This window comes from Drosophila navojoa, chromosome 4, assembly GCF_054131105.1.
Source record: "Drosophila navojoa isolate 15081-1374.11 chromosome 4, UAZ_NAV_1.0, whole genome shotgun sequence".
NCBI lineage: Eukaryota > Metazoa > Arthropoda > Insecta > Diptera > Drosophilidae > Drosophila > Drosophila navojoa.
This window is the reverse complement of record NC_142892.1, coordinates 5044963-5060826: the sequence shown is the minus strand read 5'-3', so window position 1 is coordinate 5060826 and position 15864 is coordinate 5044963. Positions and strand designations below refer to the sequence as shown.

The 15864-nt window shown below is 38.7% G+C and overlaps 2 protein-coding genes across 12 annotated transcripts in view; one reads left to right on the top strand and one right to left on the bottom strand.

The window, feature by feature from the left end:
- Window positions 1-1318: 1318 nt before the first annotated feature.
- LOC108651993 (S-phase kinase-associated protein 1) lies at window positions 1319-1965 on the top strand. Its single transcript, XM_018101972.3, has one exon. It carries the CDS (start codon window positions 1411-1413, stop codon window positions 1882-1884), a length of 474 nt encoding a protein of 157 aa, XP_017957461.1. The 5' UTR covers window positions 1319-1410; the 3' UTR covers window positions 1885-1965.
- Window positions 1966-2855: 890 nt separating this feature from the next.
- The window catches only part of LOC108651991 (uncharacterized), a 116548-nt gene continuing 103539 nt past the window's right edge, over window positions 2856-15864 (bottom strand). For 7 of the 11 annotated variants that reach the window (XM_089258921.1, XM_089258920.1, XM_089258916.1 and 4 more), the window contains 7 exons: window positions 12820-13113; window positions 11663-11911; window positions 11082-11469; window positions 10546-10575; window positions 6965-7317; window positions 6621-6897; window positions 2856-5661 (listed from right to left, as the gene is read on the bottom strand). In XM_089258921.1, coding sequence (XP_089115047.1) covers window positions 5646-5661; window positions 6621-6897; window positions 6965-7317; window positions 10546-10575; window positions 11082-11469; window positions 11663-11911; window positions 12820-13113 — 1607 coding nt within the window. In that variant the 3' untranslated portion in view covers window positions 2856-5645. The remainder of the gene's footprint in view (window positions 5662-6620; window positions 6898-6964; window positions 7318-10545; window positions 10576-11081; window positions 11470-11662; window positions 11912-12819; window positions 13114-15864) is intronic. The other 4 variants (XM_018101963.3, XM_018101967.3, XM_018101966.3 and 1 more) reach the window with 4 other exon arrangements.

The window sequence follows — 15864 nt, the reverse complement described above, 5'->3', positions numbered from 1 at the left end:
AATAATATCTCTGTACATCTACTAATTGTTTATACCCAGCAAATAAATCAGTTAAGCTAACTTTAATTATATTTAATTATTTGTACTCTGCTTATCACATAAATAATATAATATTTCCATATACAAAACATGCTCTCTGATGCTCTGCAGCTTTTTGTCAGCTTCCTTAACTGTTCTCTCCAAGCCTTAGCCAGGCTAAGTTCCCAACCGAATTTGTGGCCTCTAACTTGGCTAACTGTAAGCGCTGGGACAACTTTTCCCACATGAACTTGCTAATTAACTGGCCATACTGTGCAGGTCTCAAAATTGTTGCCTACTTGCCCCATTTCGCTCAAGCGCTCAACCGGCCCATGCAACGTGCCTCACCAGTTGCCGTAGTCAGAGTCAGAGTCTCAGTCAGAGTCAGAGTCAGAGCACAACAGCAACAAATGGCCATCAAATAAATCAGCCAGGTTTAAGAACGCACATGCAAAACACGTCGCCAACTCGTTCCGTCCGCATCATTCGAGCGTCCAAGTTGGCCATTTCGGTTATCAGAGTGCGCGTTTTAATGAGTTCGAGTACGTTTTATGAGCGTGGCAAAAGGCAAACTCTTGAGAAATCCGACAAACGCACCAAAGTGGAATGCACACAAAAATGTTAGAATCTTGCCGCAATGATAAACTTTCGCAAAGGAAAGCAGACGGAGGCAGGCACACAAACACACACACACAGAGAGAGAGATGAAACCCAAGAAAGATGGGAGATGGCAGATGGGTAGATGGGCCAGATGGAGCCAAGCAGCAAACACTTCAAGCCAAAAGCCAACAACAACAACTACGAGTCGAGCTCATCATAATCAACTGCGATGGCGACGGCCTTATGATGATTGTGATTGGTGTCGTTGCTGTTGTTGCTGTTGTTGTTGTTGTTGTTGCTGTTGTTGCCTCACCTGAGGCTGAGCGACTGTGTGTTGAGTCTGAATTGCTGTCCAGAGAGTCGAGTCGGGCACGTACGCAGATACATTTGCCAAGATACAAAGACGCACTTGCTCTGCTCCGCTCCGTTGGCACGTGAAGTGCCAGTGGCAGCAGAACGCGACGGAATTCATGAATGAATTCAATGGAATGCCAACGAGCAGCTCAACACGTCATCCGACTGTTAGGCAACAGAGTCAACTCGCAATTGGCATTGCCTACTTTTGGGCTGACAACTAAATTAGACAGAGTTGTAGCCAGGTATGCTGCTAGGCAGCAGCAGTCTAGACTATTTAAGTCTAGAGCTTGCATGCCTTGAAAATGCTGGCAGCACTGCCAAGCAGGCCGGGCCTTCTCCTGTCAACCCTGCGCAAAATACGAAATTCATATTCTTTTTCGTCGGCAACGAGCTAAGGAGCACATTCTATTATAGTTATTATTATAGTTTGGCAATATGTCGCACCAACCAGAAGTGCTGGAAATGAGGACGAGCGATGGCGTCTTGTTCAACGTGAGCCTCAAGTTGGCCCAGCAAATGGGATTGACACACAACTGGCTGCAGACGGAGCACGGTGAGCTCAGAAGCAGCGATGATGATGATGCCAATATCATGCCGCTGGACCGTGTTAGCTCGGAGATATTTAAGCTGGTGCTCAGCTGGTGTCACGCCATCCAGGGCATCCAGAGGTCCGCTGATGAGAAGACCAGGTTGCAGCAGGACCGTGACGTATTCGACAACATAATCCGCGAATCGAATGCCAGTGACGCGACCATCTTTGAGCTAATCATGGCGGCCGACTATCTCAACATCGAGGGCCTCCTCGAGGCGGGCACCCAGCACGTGGCCGATGTGATCAATAGCTGTGACAGCGTCGAGGCGATTCGCGCACGTTTCAATATTATGTGCGATAGCGAGATGGATAACTAAGTTTCTCTTTTACACACACACACACACATACATACATACACACACTTACACACTCACAATCATACATAGACACGCACATGCAATGCAAGTTGTATTAAATCTATAAGTACCCCGATTGTCTTGCTAATAATATTTTGTGTTTTCTTTGATAATGGGAGGGGCTAATGGCTGCTAAATACAATTTGGAAACTCTCTTCATACTGGTCTATTAATGGAGTAGAAATTAGCTTGTGACAGGAATAGTTTATATTGATGTATATTACTGGAATACTTCATACGTATAGCAAATTCCTTAAAATCTGACTATTACTCAATCAAATGCAGTTTGACCTAATAATTAATGTAACCTCTTTAAATTGTCATAATACCCTATTTTCATTGGTATATAATATTGAAGGGCAAAGAGCAAAAGATACCAAAACGTTTACGTATCTCCAAAGAAGCAAAGAAATATCTATAGCTATAACTATTTATTTTTGCTATCCCTTAAAATTTTACTGAAACTGAAATAAGCCCATGTTTCCCTGTCTATATAGATTAAATACAAATAAATACACTTACCTTAGACTCATGGCACCATGAAGACATTTAACTGTGGAGTTCTTCAGCTCTATATAACTCCATAGTCTGATAAACCTAGCTTTGTATACTCCCGGAATCAGGCATTAGTCTTTAAATCTTGTTCATCTATATATTTATCATGTATAAATGGTTGAGATAGTTAGGATCAACGTTCATATGCCCTTTTGTTATTTATTTATATATGCTAATTTTTGAGAGGCATTTTAGCATATCTGAGATCTATTTATAAATATGCTACACTAAAAGTCTTCCCTTTTCCTTCTATTATTAACCGAATTAAACAAATTAGTTCGCTTCTTTTTTTTAAGTAATTAAATCTTTATTAAATCTCAATTTTTCGGTGATTATTATTCAATATCTTTTTTGTCTTTTTTTTTTTTTTTTTTTGCTGTTGTTGTTCTTACAGTTTCATTCTGTGTTTTCTTTCTGCTAAGCTTAATTTGCTAAGTTACTTAACGTGTCGTTCTGCAAATCTTCACAACGGCTGCTGCCCTTTAAGAGGCGTTTACAAATTTTCAATTTCTTTGTTTTCTTTTTCTTTTCTTAAGATCTTACCAAGTGCTAATAGCTGCTGGCTCTCGCTGCTGCTTGCTTTGTTTTTTCTTGTGGTGTTCGTATTATTGCTACATTTCATTTTCATTTTCATTTATTTGTTGTTCATTTTTTTGCAACTGCAAAATTTTTGTAAATTTTTATTCTTTTTGTTAGAGTTTTGTGAACAGAATGCGAAAGGACAGTGTGAAATGCTGTACACAAAACGAAACTTTTCGATAGTTTTGGATAGGTAGGCTCTCAATCAACGCAGGGGCTCCTCATGTTGTTGTTGTTGTTGTTGTTGTTTATAGTACACTATAAATCGACTCGATAGAAAAAGTGTAAATTATGCTATACCATATTGATAGTTGTATGTATATAGCATGCTTCCTCATCTCATATAAATAGTTGTATACATATATATACTATATATAGTTTGTATAGATATTTAATGTATATATCATGTGTATATATATATATATAGTTGCAATTAATATTGCTTAACTCTGACAATGCAACGCTTTGAAGCTAAAGACAGAGAGTTGGGATAGACAGAGTTGCCAATATACTATGTCGATATCGATTCTGGGCCAAGTCACTCAAAATCAAGCAAAAGCTTTGCTAACTGAGCCAAAAACTGTTGTTGACTGACCTGAAACAAGTTTTATTTTACTCATCGTTTACTTTAGTCTATTTTAAAATTGTTTGTATCTGTGTGTGTGTGTTTTGCTTTAGAAATATGAAACTTGCAAAGGAAGCGCCAATTTATCTTTAAACTAAGTTCGCATTTGCTTTGTATTTGTTTTTTCTTCTTCTGTTTTTCCCATTTCTTCTTATTATTTTATTTAGAGCTTAATCATGAAATACATTTCATGCTAAATGTCCTTTGAAACTGCTTTTTATTTTGTATCATTATTTTGGTTTACCATTAAATTTAAGATATTCACGAGCACGCGCGAGCATTTCAATTTGCATTTAGTTTTTCGCATTTGTTGTTTCCTCTCTTCATTTTCTGCAAATTTTTTACAATTAGGAATTTTTGTTCATTTTCATTTTGGATTATTCGTAACTATTTGAATGCTGGAGTAAAAGTTTCAGTATCTCAATTTAAATGTTTCGTAACTATTCGCAATTTGCTTTACAAAATAGATATTTGCATGCAACATTTGTTGTTGATGCTTTCTTTTTATTTATTTTTTTTTCTTTTTGTTTTTTTTATTTTTTTTATATTTCTTTTGGTTCCTTCTGCCTCTAAAATCTTACGTTTTATAAATTGTTACCGTTGTGTTTTGTTCACTAGAAAAATCATCAATCTGGGTCCAACTTGCTTCAGTTTGTTATTCCTGATATTTTGTTGCCATATTTAAATAGAAATGTTATCAATCTGCTTTACTTTACTTAACATTTGAGCTTTTTTTTTTCTTCTCTTTTTTACTTTGCTTTGCCTTTTTCACTGTGTTCTAGAGTTTCGAGTGTGTGCATGTTAGTTCATGGCATTACCTATCGGTTATCGATAAGTTCTTTATGTTCTTAACGCAATTTGGCGATATGTATGTACATGTTATATACAAATCAAAAAGGGGGACGGGGGAGGAGAGGATGTGGACATACTAACTAAATATGAACTGAAATAAATTAATAAGAATCATTTGCTCGAATGTCTTTCAAAATATTTGAATTTATTTTTAAATAATTTTTTTGTTATGGTTAGTTTTTGTTTTCTCTATGTTTTTAAGCTTTTTACAATAATAATAAATTTAAAAATATATATTATATTCTTTAGAACTGTTCGCATTTCTTGCATAATTTATAATAATATTTGCGGTTTTGTTTTTTCGTATTTTATTTATATTTTGCTTAATTCGAAAATCTAAAAATTTATGGAAATCAGCAGTAAAAGTAAAATTGTTGCTTAAAATTTAAGAATTTCTCTTTCTCTCTCATTGAAATTGTTGTTAGTTTTGCTTGACTTGTTTGCTGTTGTTGTTATTGTTGTTGGTTGAATATAATTTAGTGTAAACATATTTGCTCTCTGTTATATAATATAATACATAATTGCCTTGACTGAAGTATTAACAAATCGACTTAATAAAAAAAAAACCATCTACACAAAAGACGAATTTCACATATTTTGATTTGCATATTTCCGAAAAGGGAAGGGTAGGGGAAGGGGCCGTATCGAAAAGAATTTATTTACACACAATTAACAAAGTATTATGATATAATCGAAGAGTTCAACACAGGAAATACTACGTACAGAATAGAACTTAAAATTAGAAAACCAAAGCGGAATTCGCATTTAACAGAAGATCCTAATAATTAAAACTGCTCAATTTGATTTGCTTCCTTCTCTTCTTCTTCTTCTTTTAACTATTTCATGCCATTTGAAAATTGTTTTTATATATTTATTATAATCTTCTTTTTTTTTTTTTGCATTACTTTTTTCTTCTTCTTATTGTGTTTCAACGCTTTTTTATTTTTTCTTTTTTTTTAGTTTTTTTTTTTTTGTGATTTTCTTCTTTTCTTTCTTCCTTTTTTTTTTAATGTTTTGCTTTTAAATATTTGTTGACAATTGGTTGCTGCACAAAATACAATTGTTTGGGTTGTTGTTGTAATTTGTTGGAAAGTTGCTGCCATTGCAATCGTCATGGCCTATGGAATCTGCAAAGGTAAAAAAACCAAAAGAAAAGTTGAGATTAGTTTCAGTTGCTGTGCAAAACTTTGCAATACTGCACAGTTGTATGTGTGTGTGTGTGTGTGTGGGTGGAATATGATTAGGCGAGCAGGACCTGGGAATTGGTTTATATATCATGGTTTTTTTATTCAGGTAAAGCAGAGCTAACTTTAATAGAGATAACTAATTTTTCAACTAGGTGGCAACGCAATTTTGTGATAATGAATAAAAGCTGCCATCTGGCAACGCTTTTACAATTTTTTTTTGTAGATGTTGAATAATGTAGAAGTACAATATATAAAATTTTATATTTTATACTAACTATAAACTCTCAACAATTTTTAATTAAAGAAAAAAAGCCAGATCTGACGTGAAAAAAGCTGAAATGGCATTCGAGTTGTGGCCACATAAATTTGTGACCATTTGCGGCTGCTTGCATTTTGGCTGCTTTTCTAATTTGCTGCTGCTTGCATCCCTGCACAGTCGAGGGACTCGCAAGCGCTTAGTGAGTTAAAGCGAAGCGTCGCCTGGGGCTTTAAGCCTAGACTCGAAGAGCTGGCCACAAAATCCAGAGGCCATTATAAAAGTTGAGCGCCAGCAGCTAGCGGGAAAAAGGGAAGAAAAAACTATGAACGAGCAACGACAAAATGCAGTTACCAAACGCAAAAGTCCTTTGTGGCAACAGCACGAACAATGGGGCACAAGTGGAGGCGGCAGCAAAGCTGAGGCATGTGGCATACATATGTGAAGCTGCCCCTGCCACTGCCCCTGCCTCTGCTTGAATTGGGATTGGTCAGCGGCAGCTGTGTGCAGTGCACGTGACACTTCATTGGGCATTTGGCAATTTGGTGCGCTTGGCTCAATTGTTGAGGCCAAGGACGGGGATTGAATTGTGGTTTTGGTGGCAATCGTTGTGGTTGCGGTGGTGGCGATTGGGTTTAATTACCTCGTCAGATGGCGACTGCCCTCGTGGACTGCCATTTCGGAGGACTTGAACTCGTTCAGCTCCTTGCGTATGGCGGCCTTGTCCTTTGGCGTCAGTCTTGTCCATGGCTTGTCCGCCCGTCGATCGTAGTCGTGGGCCTGCGTCACCTCAATGTAGTCGTTGAAGCGTATGATCTTCTTCTCCTTGAGCTCCTCGACGGTGGGCCGAAAGCTGAGCTTGCGCAGCAAATACGATTTCTTCTCCTCCTTTTGCTTCTTCTCCTCGGCGGGTGATTGAGCTGCACAAAAAGTTGAATTCAATTACGAATTTTCACATTTCCATTCATTTCCAATCGCTGTACTCACTTTTTAGAATGTTGCGCTCGACCAGCTCCTCGGCGGTGGGTCGCATCGACAGTCGTCGGATGAGGCGCGCACCGATCGCCTCCTTGGACTCCTTGATCTCATTGTCGTTGACCTGATGCAGAATGTTGCGATTGATCAGATCCTGTTTGTCGGGCCGCAGCTGCAGCTTCAGCGACAGCGACTCCTTGCGCGCCAGCTTCGCCAGCCGTGTGTTATCATTGTCATCGTCCCGATAGACAATCTGGCCATCGCTCTCATCGCTATCGCTGCTGCTCTCCCTTATCACAAACGGCCGAGTGTTCTCCTTGTTCTCCACAGTGCAGGGCAGTTGGATATTGAACATTTGCTGCCTGCTGTTGGGAATTCAGTGCAAACAAATTGTGCATTAGCCAGTGTCATTACGCAATTAACATTATCTCTATATAATCATAAGCCACACACACACACACACAAAGCTAAGGCAGCTAGCTGCATGCAGCCAAAGTCAAACTACAAACAAATACGCACTTTCATCTCTGCAATCTCGCTTGAGCAATCTGACAGATTTATACACACCCACACACACACACACACACACACAGAGGCAGCAGCAAAAGCGCGCTTAATTTATTCATCTTCCTGCATAACTCTCTGGCACATGTCCTTAAAGTTTTTTTGTTTTTTTTTTTTTTGCCTGCTATCAAAACGCTTTCGCCTGCTGCTCTCGGCGGCAATTTGTTGTTGCTTTTGTTTCTCTGGCTTTCTTTTTAACGGCACGTGTGCGCACATCTGGCAACTCATTCGCATACATTTACCACAGGCATGCAAGTGTGCCAGTGTGTGTGTGTGTGGGTGTGTACGTGTGGATGTGCTTGGCTTTGTACTTAAAGCTGTCGCACGGCCAAAGAGCCCGCCCAGAATGCTATATCCTGTCAGGCGCATCCGCAACACTTTCGCCATATAAATATACCGTATATATATGTGTGTGTGTGTGTGTGTGTGTGTGTATTCATATGTTGTATCTATGCCAGCCACATTACCATGCAAAGCGAGTTGAAGCGAATTATGCAACGCAATTGCTACTCTCTCAATACCCTTTCGCAAGTCATCTTCAATCTGAAGCGAGTCCTGCCAGTGAAAGGGCGTGCCGTGCCTTTAAGCAGGCTTTAGCTTGTCCATTGTGCAGGTGTGTGCAGAGAGTGCTTTGGCTTTTTGGCCAGCGAAGCACTGGCAGCAGTGTGAGGCGACTATTTGTGGCATTTCATTTAGGGTAGCTTAAGTGAAGTCTGAACACAGTGCACCAATAAGAGGGAATGAAAATGAAACTAGATAAGTTCCTTTATAGCCATCTAAAATATATATAACAGTAGGTTTCTCGCTTGTGAAAAGAAGTGACTAATTCGTTTGTCAGTTAAGAACTCAATGAGTAATGAAAGCATTTAAGACAGGGATTAGTCTCATTAAAATATTTGAATCAGAAAGTTCCTATTAAAGTTGCTTTTAAATGTTATCAAGTTTCTCCCTCCTAATATGAAACATGGGCTTCTAGTGCTCGTATTTCAATCGGAGCAATAAATATTAAAATACTAAATAGATCATAAAACTTAAAGTAGAGGTCCAGCCTATCAAAACTTTACTAAATAAATAAATTGCTTTTTGATTAGCTATTAAATTCTCTCAATTTTCTCGCTTTGAATATAGAAAACAACTGCTAAAGGTAACCGTTCGTCAGTATTGGTAATATATATGGAAATATTCAGTAGAACTAATGTTAAGTTAATATTTAAGTAAACAAATAAGTTCTTCCGTAAGTTGGTGTTAAACTTTGATCAAGTTTCTCTCTTCTGTATAGAACCTCTCTATCTAAGGTTATAATTCGTATAGCCAAAAAGGATAGCCAATCGATTCTCATATCTTGAGAGACACATTTGTGTGTATATATGGATGTAATTATATCATATATAATGCTCATTATATTCAAGAGATAGGCAAAGTTTTTATGTAGAAGAAATTATTAATTGTATTGTAAGTCTTTTAGCATTATATATAAACCATTCTTACTTGCAAGTCTATCATTAGATAAGCCTTGATATAATTTCAACATTTTCTCTACAAACTTCTTATTAAACTGCTCGTTTCTTTCCCTAATAACTAATTGCTGCAATCACCCTCTTTAATATAATTTTCATATATTATACTATCTTGACTACTTGAAACATTACAGCATTATTTTTCGCCCATTCACAGTTATCATATAAGAATATTTCTCGCATTATCCAAGACGTCAGCTGTAAATGCATCTGGACTATTAACAATGAAGATACGATTCATATGCGCATTGTTTGTGATAAACTGAAAGGTTCTTCGCCTCCCCGCCCTCTCTGCTCTGCTCTCGCACATCTTATGATAAATATGTGGAAAATGTCTTGCATTTACGTTCAGTTGCTTCAGTTTCACGCTTTGCTGCAACTGTTTTGCATATTCCGCATCTTTGGCTCCTCTTTTTTTCTTTTTTTTTTTTTTAAGCCATTGGGGCGTGGCTAAAGAGGACTCGCATGTGCGGTTGCCAGCAATCGAGTTTCGATTATGCCGCATCGCTGGCTACAGCATTCAACTCGTAGCACTTGTCATCTGTCAAAGTTTTGCTCTCTTTTCAGCCTTCTCTTTTCTCTTTTTTTTTCCCCCTGTCATACATTATATAACAATTTATTGCCAGCCTTTAGTGGGCATCGCTGGCCTTTTCTTGATTTAATTTGACATGCGACAAAGAAATGAAATTAAGACATGCTTTTGTAATATGTCATCTGCTTCATAAGGAAGTCCCAGTGTTGAAAAAGAAAAAAAGAAAAATGAAAACTTGTTTCGCAATCGTAGCATGCAACGCGGCGTTAAAGCAAACGAAAAGTTTTATCATACGACAAAAAAAGAAGAGAAAGGACACACACAAACACACACATACGCACACACACACACATACATAGATAGAGAGGTACTGTAAGTGTATACGACATGGAAGGCGAAAAGGCAGCACATGAGAAAATTAAACTTAATGTCAAACAACCAAAAGTTCGTAATTTAATACCAAAAGAAACAAGAAAACAGAGCGAACAGGAAAAAAAAGCTAAAAGAACGAAAAAAAGTGTGTCCACGTTTGTTGTTGAGTGAGAGTGTAAATGCTTCTTCTTCTTCTTCGTGTTCATCTGCTCGTTTAGGTGTTGTCAAATTTCGCTTGTGTTGAAAATTTTAATCAAAACACATAACCGAAATATGATTGTGAAGGTGCAGCAGTGGGTGGGTGGGGGCGGGAAAAGGTCGTTGACTTGCAGAGGACCAAAGCAATTCAAGGACTATGCAGGACGAAAAGAATTTCCGTTTAAAATTACTTGTGGAAATGAGTGGAAATAAAGGAAAAGCATAAAAGTTTGCAATTTTAAGTTTGGCGCAAACGAAAATTTAGTCACAACAGAGCGAGAGACAGACAGAGAGAGAGAGAGAGAGTGAGAGTGAGTGAGTGAATGAGATAGATAGATGTAGTCTAAAAGCATTTTTTGTTTTTGGCATACATTTCACATGACAAATAAATTAGCGAAAAAAATGTTTACCATATTCTAATCCGTGGTCGTAGTATAGGCCTGATTTCGTTTCGGGTTTTAGATAGATATATTTTTGTATGTTTCGATATAGTTTTGTATATAGAGAGAGTAGAGATTGATTGATTGATTGATATTTGTTGTAGTCGGAATATGAAGCAGTCGAACGTGTTTGAACACGCACACACAAAAATGTACAGACAAAATCAAATGGTAACAAAAAGAAATTGCAGAGCAATCAATATATAATTGGATATATAAATGGATTATATTTGAAGGGGGCGGGGTTTTAGATTTTTTATTAATTTAATTGCAGCAGCAGAACGAAACGCAAGTAGGGGAAGAACGCCGCGCATGATGAATTTATATATATTTGAGTATATATAAATAGAAAGAGAGAGTGAGAGGAGTAGAGAGAAAGAGAGAGAGAGAGAGAAGAGTTTATAAGTAAACAAAATTCAAACTACAAACAAAGTGTAACGCAAGAGCTAACGCAACTATCGTAGAGTGAAATTCGATGGCAATTAAAATGCCATCACTGGACTTACTTGAGCGAATAGTTGTTGCCCGCCGCATCCTGGCGCACCACCAAGGGCCGCTGATTGGCCGACTGCTGCTGGGCGGCAGCGGCAGCTGCGGCTGCCATGGAGCCGATGCCGCCGTTGCTATTGGATATGGCCGCCGCAGTGGCAGCACTGTGATGCTCCTGTGTGGGCGTGACGGGCGTCGAGGCCGAGTTGGCATTGCTGCCGCCGCCCACCATGCCCACCTTCTTCTTCAGCGCCGACTTGAGAGGAACTGCATTTGGTTTTGGCTCTTTGGCTGGAATTTCCTCGACACGCTGCGTATCCATGACTCGCACATGATTGCCAGCAACGCCGCCGTACGGCGCATACTCATCATCCGAGTCGAGCTCATCCTGATCGGGATCGTGATCTGCGGAGGCAAGGAGGAGATCAAGACAGATTAGTGAATGGCAAGCAGGGGGGGAGGGAACCTATTGCACATTTGCTGTCATAGAGAGCAGGAGGAGCAGGGCATGGGGCACTAGCATAGTTATGAAGTGCGCGGTTGTTAATGAGCTGAAAGCTGTAGAGAGAGCTTTGGTGTTCGTATTGATCATGTTTACCATCATAGTCATAGTCCTGCTGGTAGTCCTGATCGTTCATGGCGCCTGGCCCGTGCGGTCGTCCAGCGATGAGCGTCGGGCTCGGCGTGGAGAACATCGGCGGCGGTGGGATGGGTCCAATTTCCGATACCGGTATCGGCGGCTCTGGCAGCTCGCTGAGCATCACGCCCGGCGGCAGCTTGCCACCAGCATATGGCGGCGGTGTGCTGCCCGGCGGACCGCCCACCATTTTGCCATCCTCGCCGCCATCTACAAAAACGATTACAATCAAGAGTCGGGGCAACACAAACAAGAGAAAAAGAGAGAGAGAGAGAGAGAGAGAGGCGAGACGTCAGAGACAGTGAGTGTGAATGTGAATTGTTGTTTTTCTAGCCAATGAGATTTGATGTGTGCGTGTGAGTGTGCCTGTGAGTGTGTGTAGTGTATGCATGTGTGTGTGTGCGTGTGTGTGTGTTGAGAGAGAAGTGTGGGATAGCTAGTTGCTGGAAAATTGCATAGTTCAATAATGATAGATATGCTATATATATCGATAGCTAGATTTAGCTAGTTCTTTACAATCGATAACTTCTAGGTTCTTATCGAATATTATAGGTTGTTATCTATTATCGCAGTTTTAAATCAATCTTAGTTTCTTTGCAATATTCACAAAATACTCCATCAACATTTTTTGCTTAGTAAGCTTAAAAAGCTTTAAGATATCTATGAGTAGCAATTATCGATAACTTGTCGATTTTTTAGAAAATACTCCTAGTATGGAGCACTACAAATATTAATAAAAATATTTATTTTGATCAATTATCGATTATGAATCGAAGCACAATGAACTCAAGTTTTCACTCAACAATGAAATGCTATTGCAGAGTAAATATTTCTTGTTTTATTGGAATTTCTTTAACAAAACTTGACTGATTTAAGATGCTGTTAAGTATAACTATAATTTATAATTTATTCTTAGTCTTATGCAGCAGAAATACCAAAGAGAATCAAATATACATTTGATTATGCAAGACTACGATTCAAACTGCTAATTCAACTTCCATCACTTATCACTGCTTCTGCAATTTTCCGCAACTAATCTCAGATCTATTGCTAATCTAGCTTTAAGTAGTTTATTATAGAGAAACAGAAACAGTTCAGTTTGAGTTCGTTTCACTTACAATGCTCATTGTGGTAGCAGATGTTGACTCCTCGCCGCGACAGCTTGTTGCTGCCACCCAGAGTATTGGGCCGCTCCGCCTTGTTGTTGGAATCGTTCTGTTGGTTATATTGCTGCTGGTGCATGCCAGCACCGCCCGCACCGCCACCAACACCAGCGCCTCCACCACCACCGCCACCGCCACCACCGGGTGGCGGCAGCATAGAGCCCTGGCATGTTGGCTGCTCAATATTCGGTGTTGATAATGTGCCATTGCCACCGTGTTGTTGTGCATCAGTCTTGTCTTTTCTTGGTTCTATAAATAGAGAGAGTGAGAGAGAGAGAGAGAGAGAAGAAAAATGAATAAAGTATATAATATACACACATATATATATAGTAAAAGCTTGTAACAAGTGCAGTCAACTAATTTACAAACATGTCCCAAAACTAGCCAGACGAAAAGAGTGAGAGAGAGGGAGTGAGGGTGAGAGAGAGCAGTGCTACAGCATGTGGAGCCTCGAGCAAGCACTTGATGGGCTTTTACATTAATTGTCATGCTGGCTAGTGGTTGAGCTCGGTTTGTTCGGTTTTCTCGGTTTCCCTTGACCACAACAGCAGCAGCAGGAGAAGCAGCAAGAGCAGGAGCAGGACCAGCAGCAGCAGCAGCTGTAAATTGCCTGCCAAGGCAGCCACTTGAGTGGCCACAAAGTACACACACACACACACACACACACATTGAAAGACATTTACACAACTACACTCACACACACACAGCTGATACCCTTGTTGTTCCTGACCTGCTCTTGTTGGTCAAGTGTAATATTTTTAATTGTTGTTAAAGGGTTAAGCATGTGGTTCGGCTCTTCAGGGCCTCCAGCCAGTCCCGAGAGAGACTTATGAGTAAAAACAAAGAAACAAAAGAAACTAAAGCTCTGCCGGACAGCTGACGGCACACTAAATGTGCGCGCATGTGTGCGTGTGTGTGTGTGGGTGTGTGTGTGGGTGTGGGGCTTCACTCATTAATAATGAGAAATGGCAAACAATTATATGCGTCCGTTAATTTGAGTAAGCGAAGCACAACAGACTCTCGCTTAATTTGTAGCACAGCAAATGCTTATCGCTATTTGTGCAGCATTTAAATAAGAAAGCGAAGGAAAGCAAATCGGCTTAAGTAGACTGGAGAAAGAGGCAGAGCAAAAGAGGTAAACAAATTAAATATGTTTAGCTAAGATTGGGGATAAGAATGGGATGTTGCCTGTAGAAGAAGCGAGCAAATGGAAAAGGACTTGGCAAACTCTGCTAAGAAAATATATACCAAAATTTATTTATATGAGATAATATATAATTAACAATAAATAAATAAAGACAAAAAATATATACTAAAAAATATTAATACATTTTTTTATGAATAATAAATCATAAAAAGGAAAAATAAATAATAAAAAATAAATAATACAAAATTAAATATTAAATAATAAATAATCAAGAATAGGAAATAAATTATAAATAAAAACATTAAAAAATAATAAATAACAAATATTAAAAAATATATTAGTTATTATTTTTTAATATTTGTTTTTTATTATTTTTTAATGTTTTTATTTATGAATTCATAAAAAATTAATATATAATAAAAAATGTAATAAAATATAACAAAAATTAAAAAATAATAATTAATAATGAATTTATAAAAAATAATAAATAATAAAAAAATATTAATCAAATAATATATAGGGTCTGTTTTCTAAACAAACATTTTCTGAGAGGGTGTGTGGGTTGGATGTACAGCCTTCTCACATTTGACTTGCATATCCCCTAATGCTCACTCTCTAAGACAAAGATAGCTATAGCTAAACGTAGTCCCAAGTGTTGCTGAGAGAGAGAGAGAGGGGAAGAGATGTAGGGTCATCAAGATTTTCAGTAGATGAAAAGAAGCCGACTATAAATTGTCACTCTGGCGAATCACATTGTGACTGACAGCACAGCAGGAATTCCTTATTTGGTGCACAAGCCCAGCATACATATACATATATAAATCAATTCCTGGTAAGTCCCCACATATTTTCCACCTCCCAGCTCACATAAAAATCACTTGAAGCCTTCAAAATTTCAAACACAACTCAACAACCGGAAACAGGCTGATAGATAATCAATCGACTCGTTTAATTACTCAAACCAAAATTGAAAAATATCCGACTGCTGCTATGGAAATGGAAGAGGCCGTCACGATATCTCTTACCAAAATGCCGAAAAAGCAATTAGTAGAAAATTCCTTAACAAGCGCTCAAATGCTTCAGTCAGTCATTAAAATGAATTTACCAATTGACAGACAGCCGATCCCAAAAAAAAAAAAAAAAAAGCTAAAAGAGGGCTAAGAAATCTGGGCAACAATATTTATGGTCTAAGCAGATGAAAATATCTTTCGGCAAGCGCATGAAGAATTCTCAGCGCTCTCGCTGGCAATTAATTGGCAAATAAAGACAACAGCAACAATAAACAGCGAGGGGGGGAGGGGAAAAATGCGGAATAAGACATTTATACAGATAGGAAATTAAATGTGAAAATGCAGCAGCCGCAAAACCTTTAACCAATTGTTGCTAATCACACGTAAATAAATATCAAAGCGCGTTTAGTTTAAATAAGCAGCACACAAATTACCAGATTAAGAGTGGTAGGAGGTGGGAGGTGGGCGGTGGGGGAGAAGACGAAAACTATTTGAAACAGATACAAATTCCGTTGGCCCAGAGCCAGAACGCAGCAAAAGGCTGGTGCGAAAAGAAGAGCCCAAATGACTAAATAAACGCTAGTCTGTGCGGTTGCCTGGCGGCAGGGGGCAATGCCTTGACGTGTTTGCAAAAATATTTTCACGAAAATAATAAAAACATTCAAAGAACACAAGAGAGACCTGAAGAGCGAGAGAGAGAGAGAGAAATATGTGTGCCATATAACGTATAGATAAACACTCTATGACAATGCGAGTGATGAAGTAATGAAATTATTTTGAAAGCCAAGAAAACATTTTCATGCATCAAGTTCATGAGACGTTGGCCAACAGACAGGAAGAGCA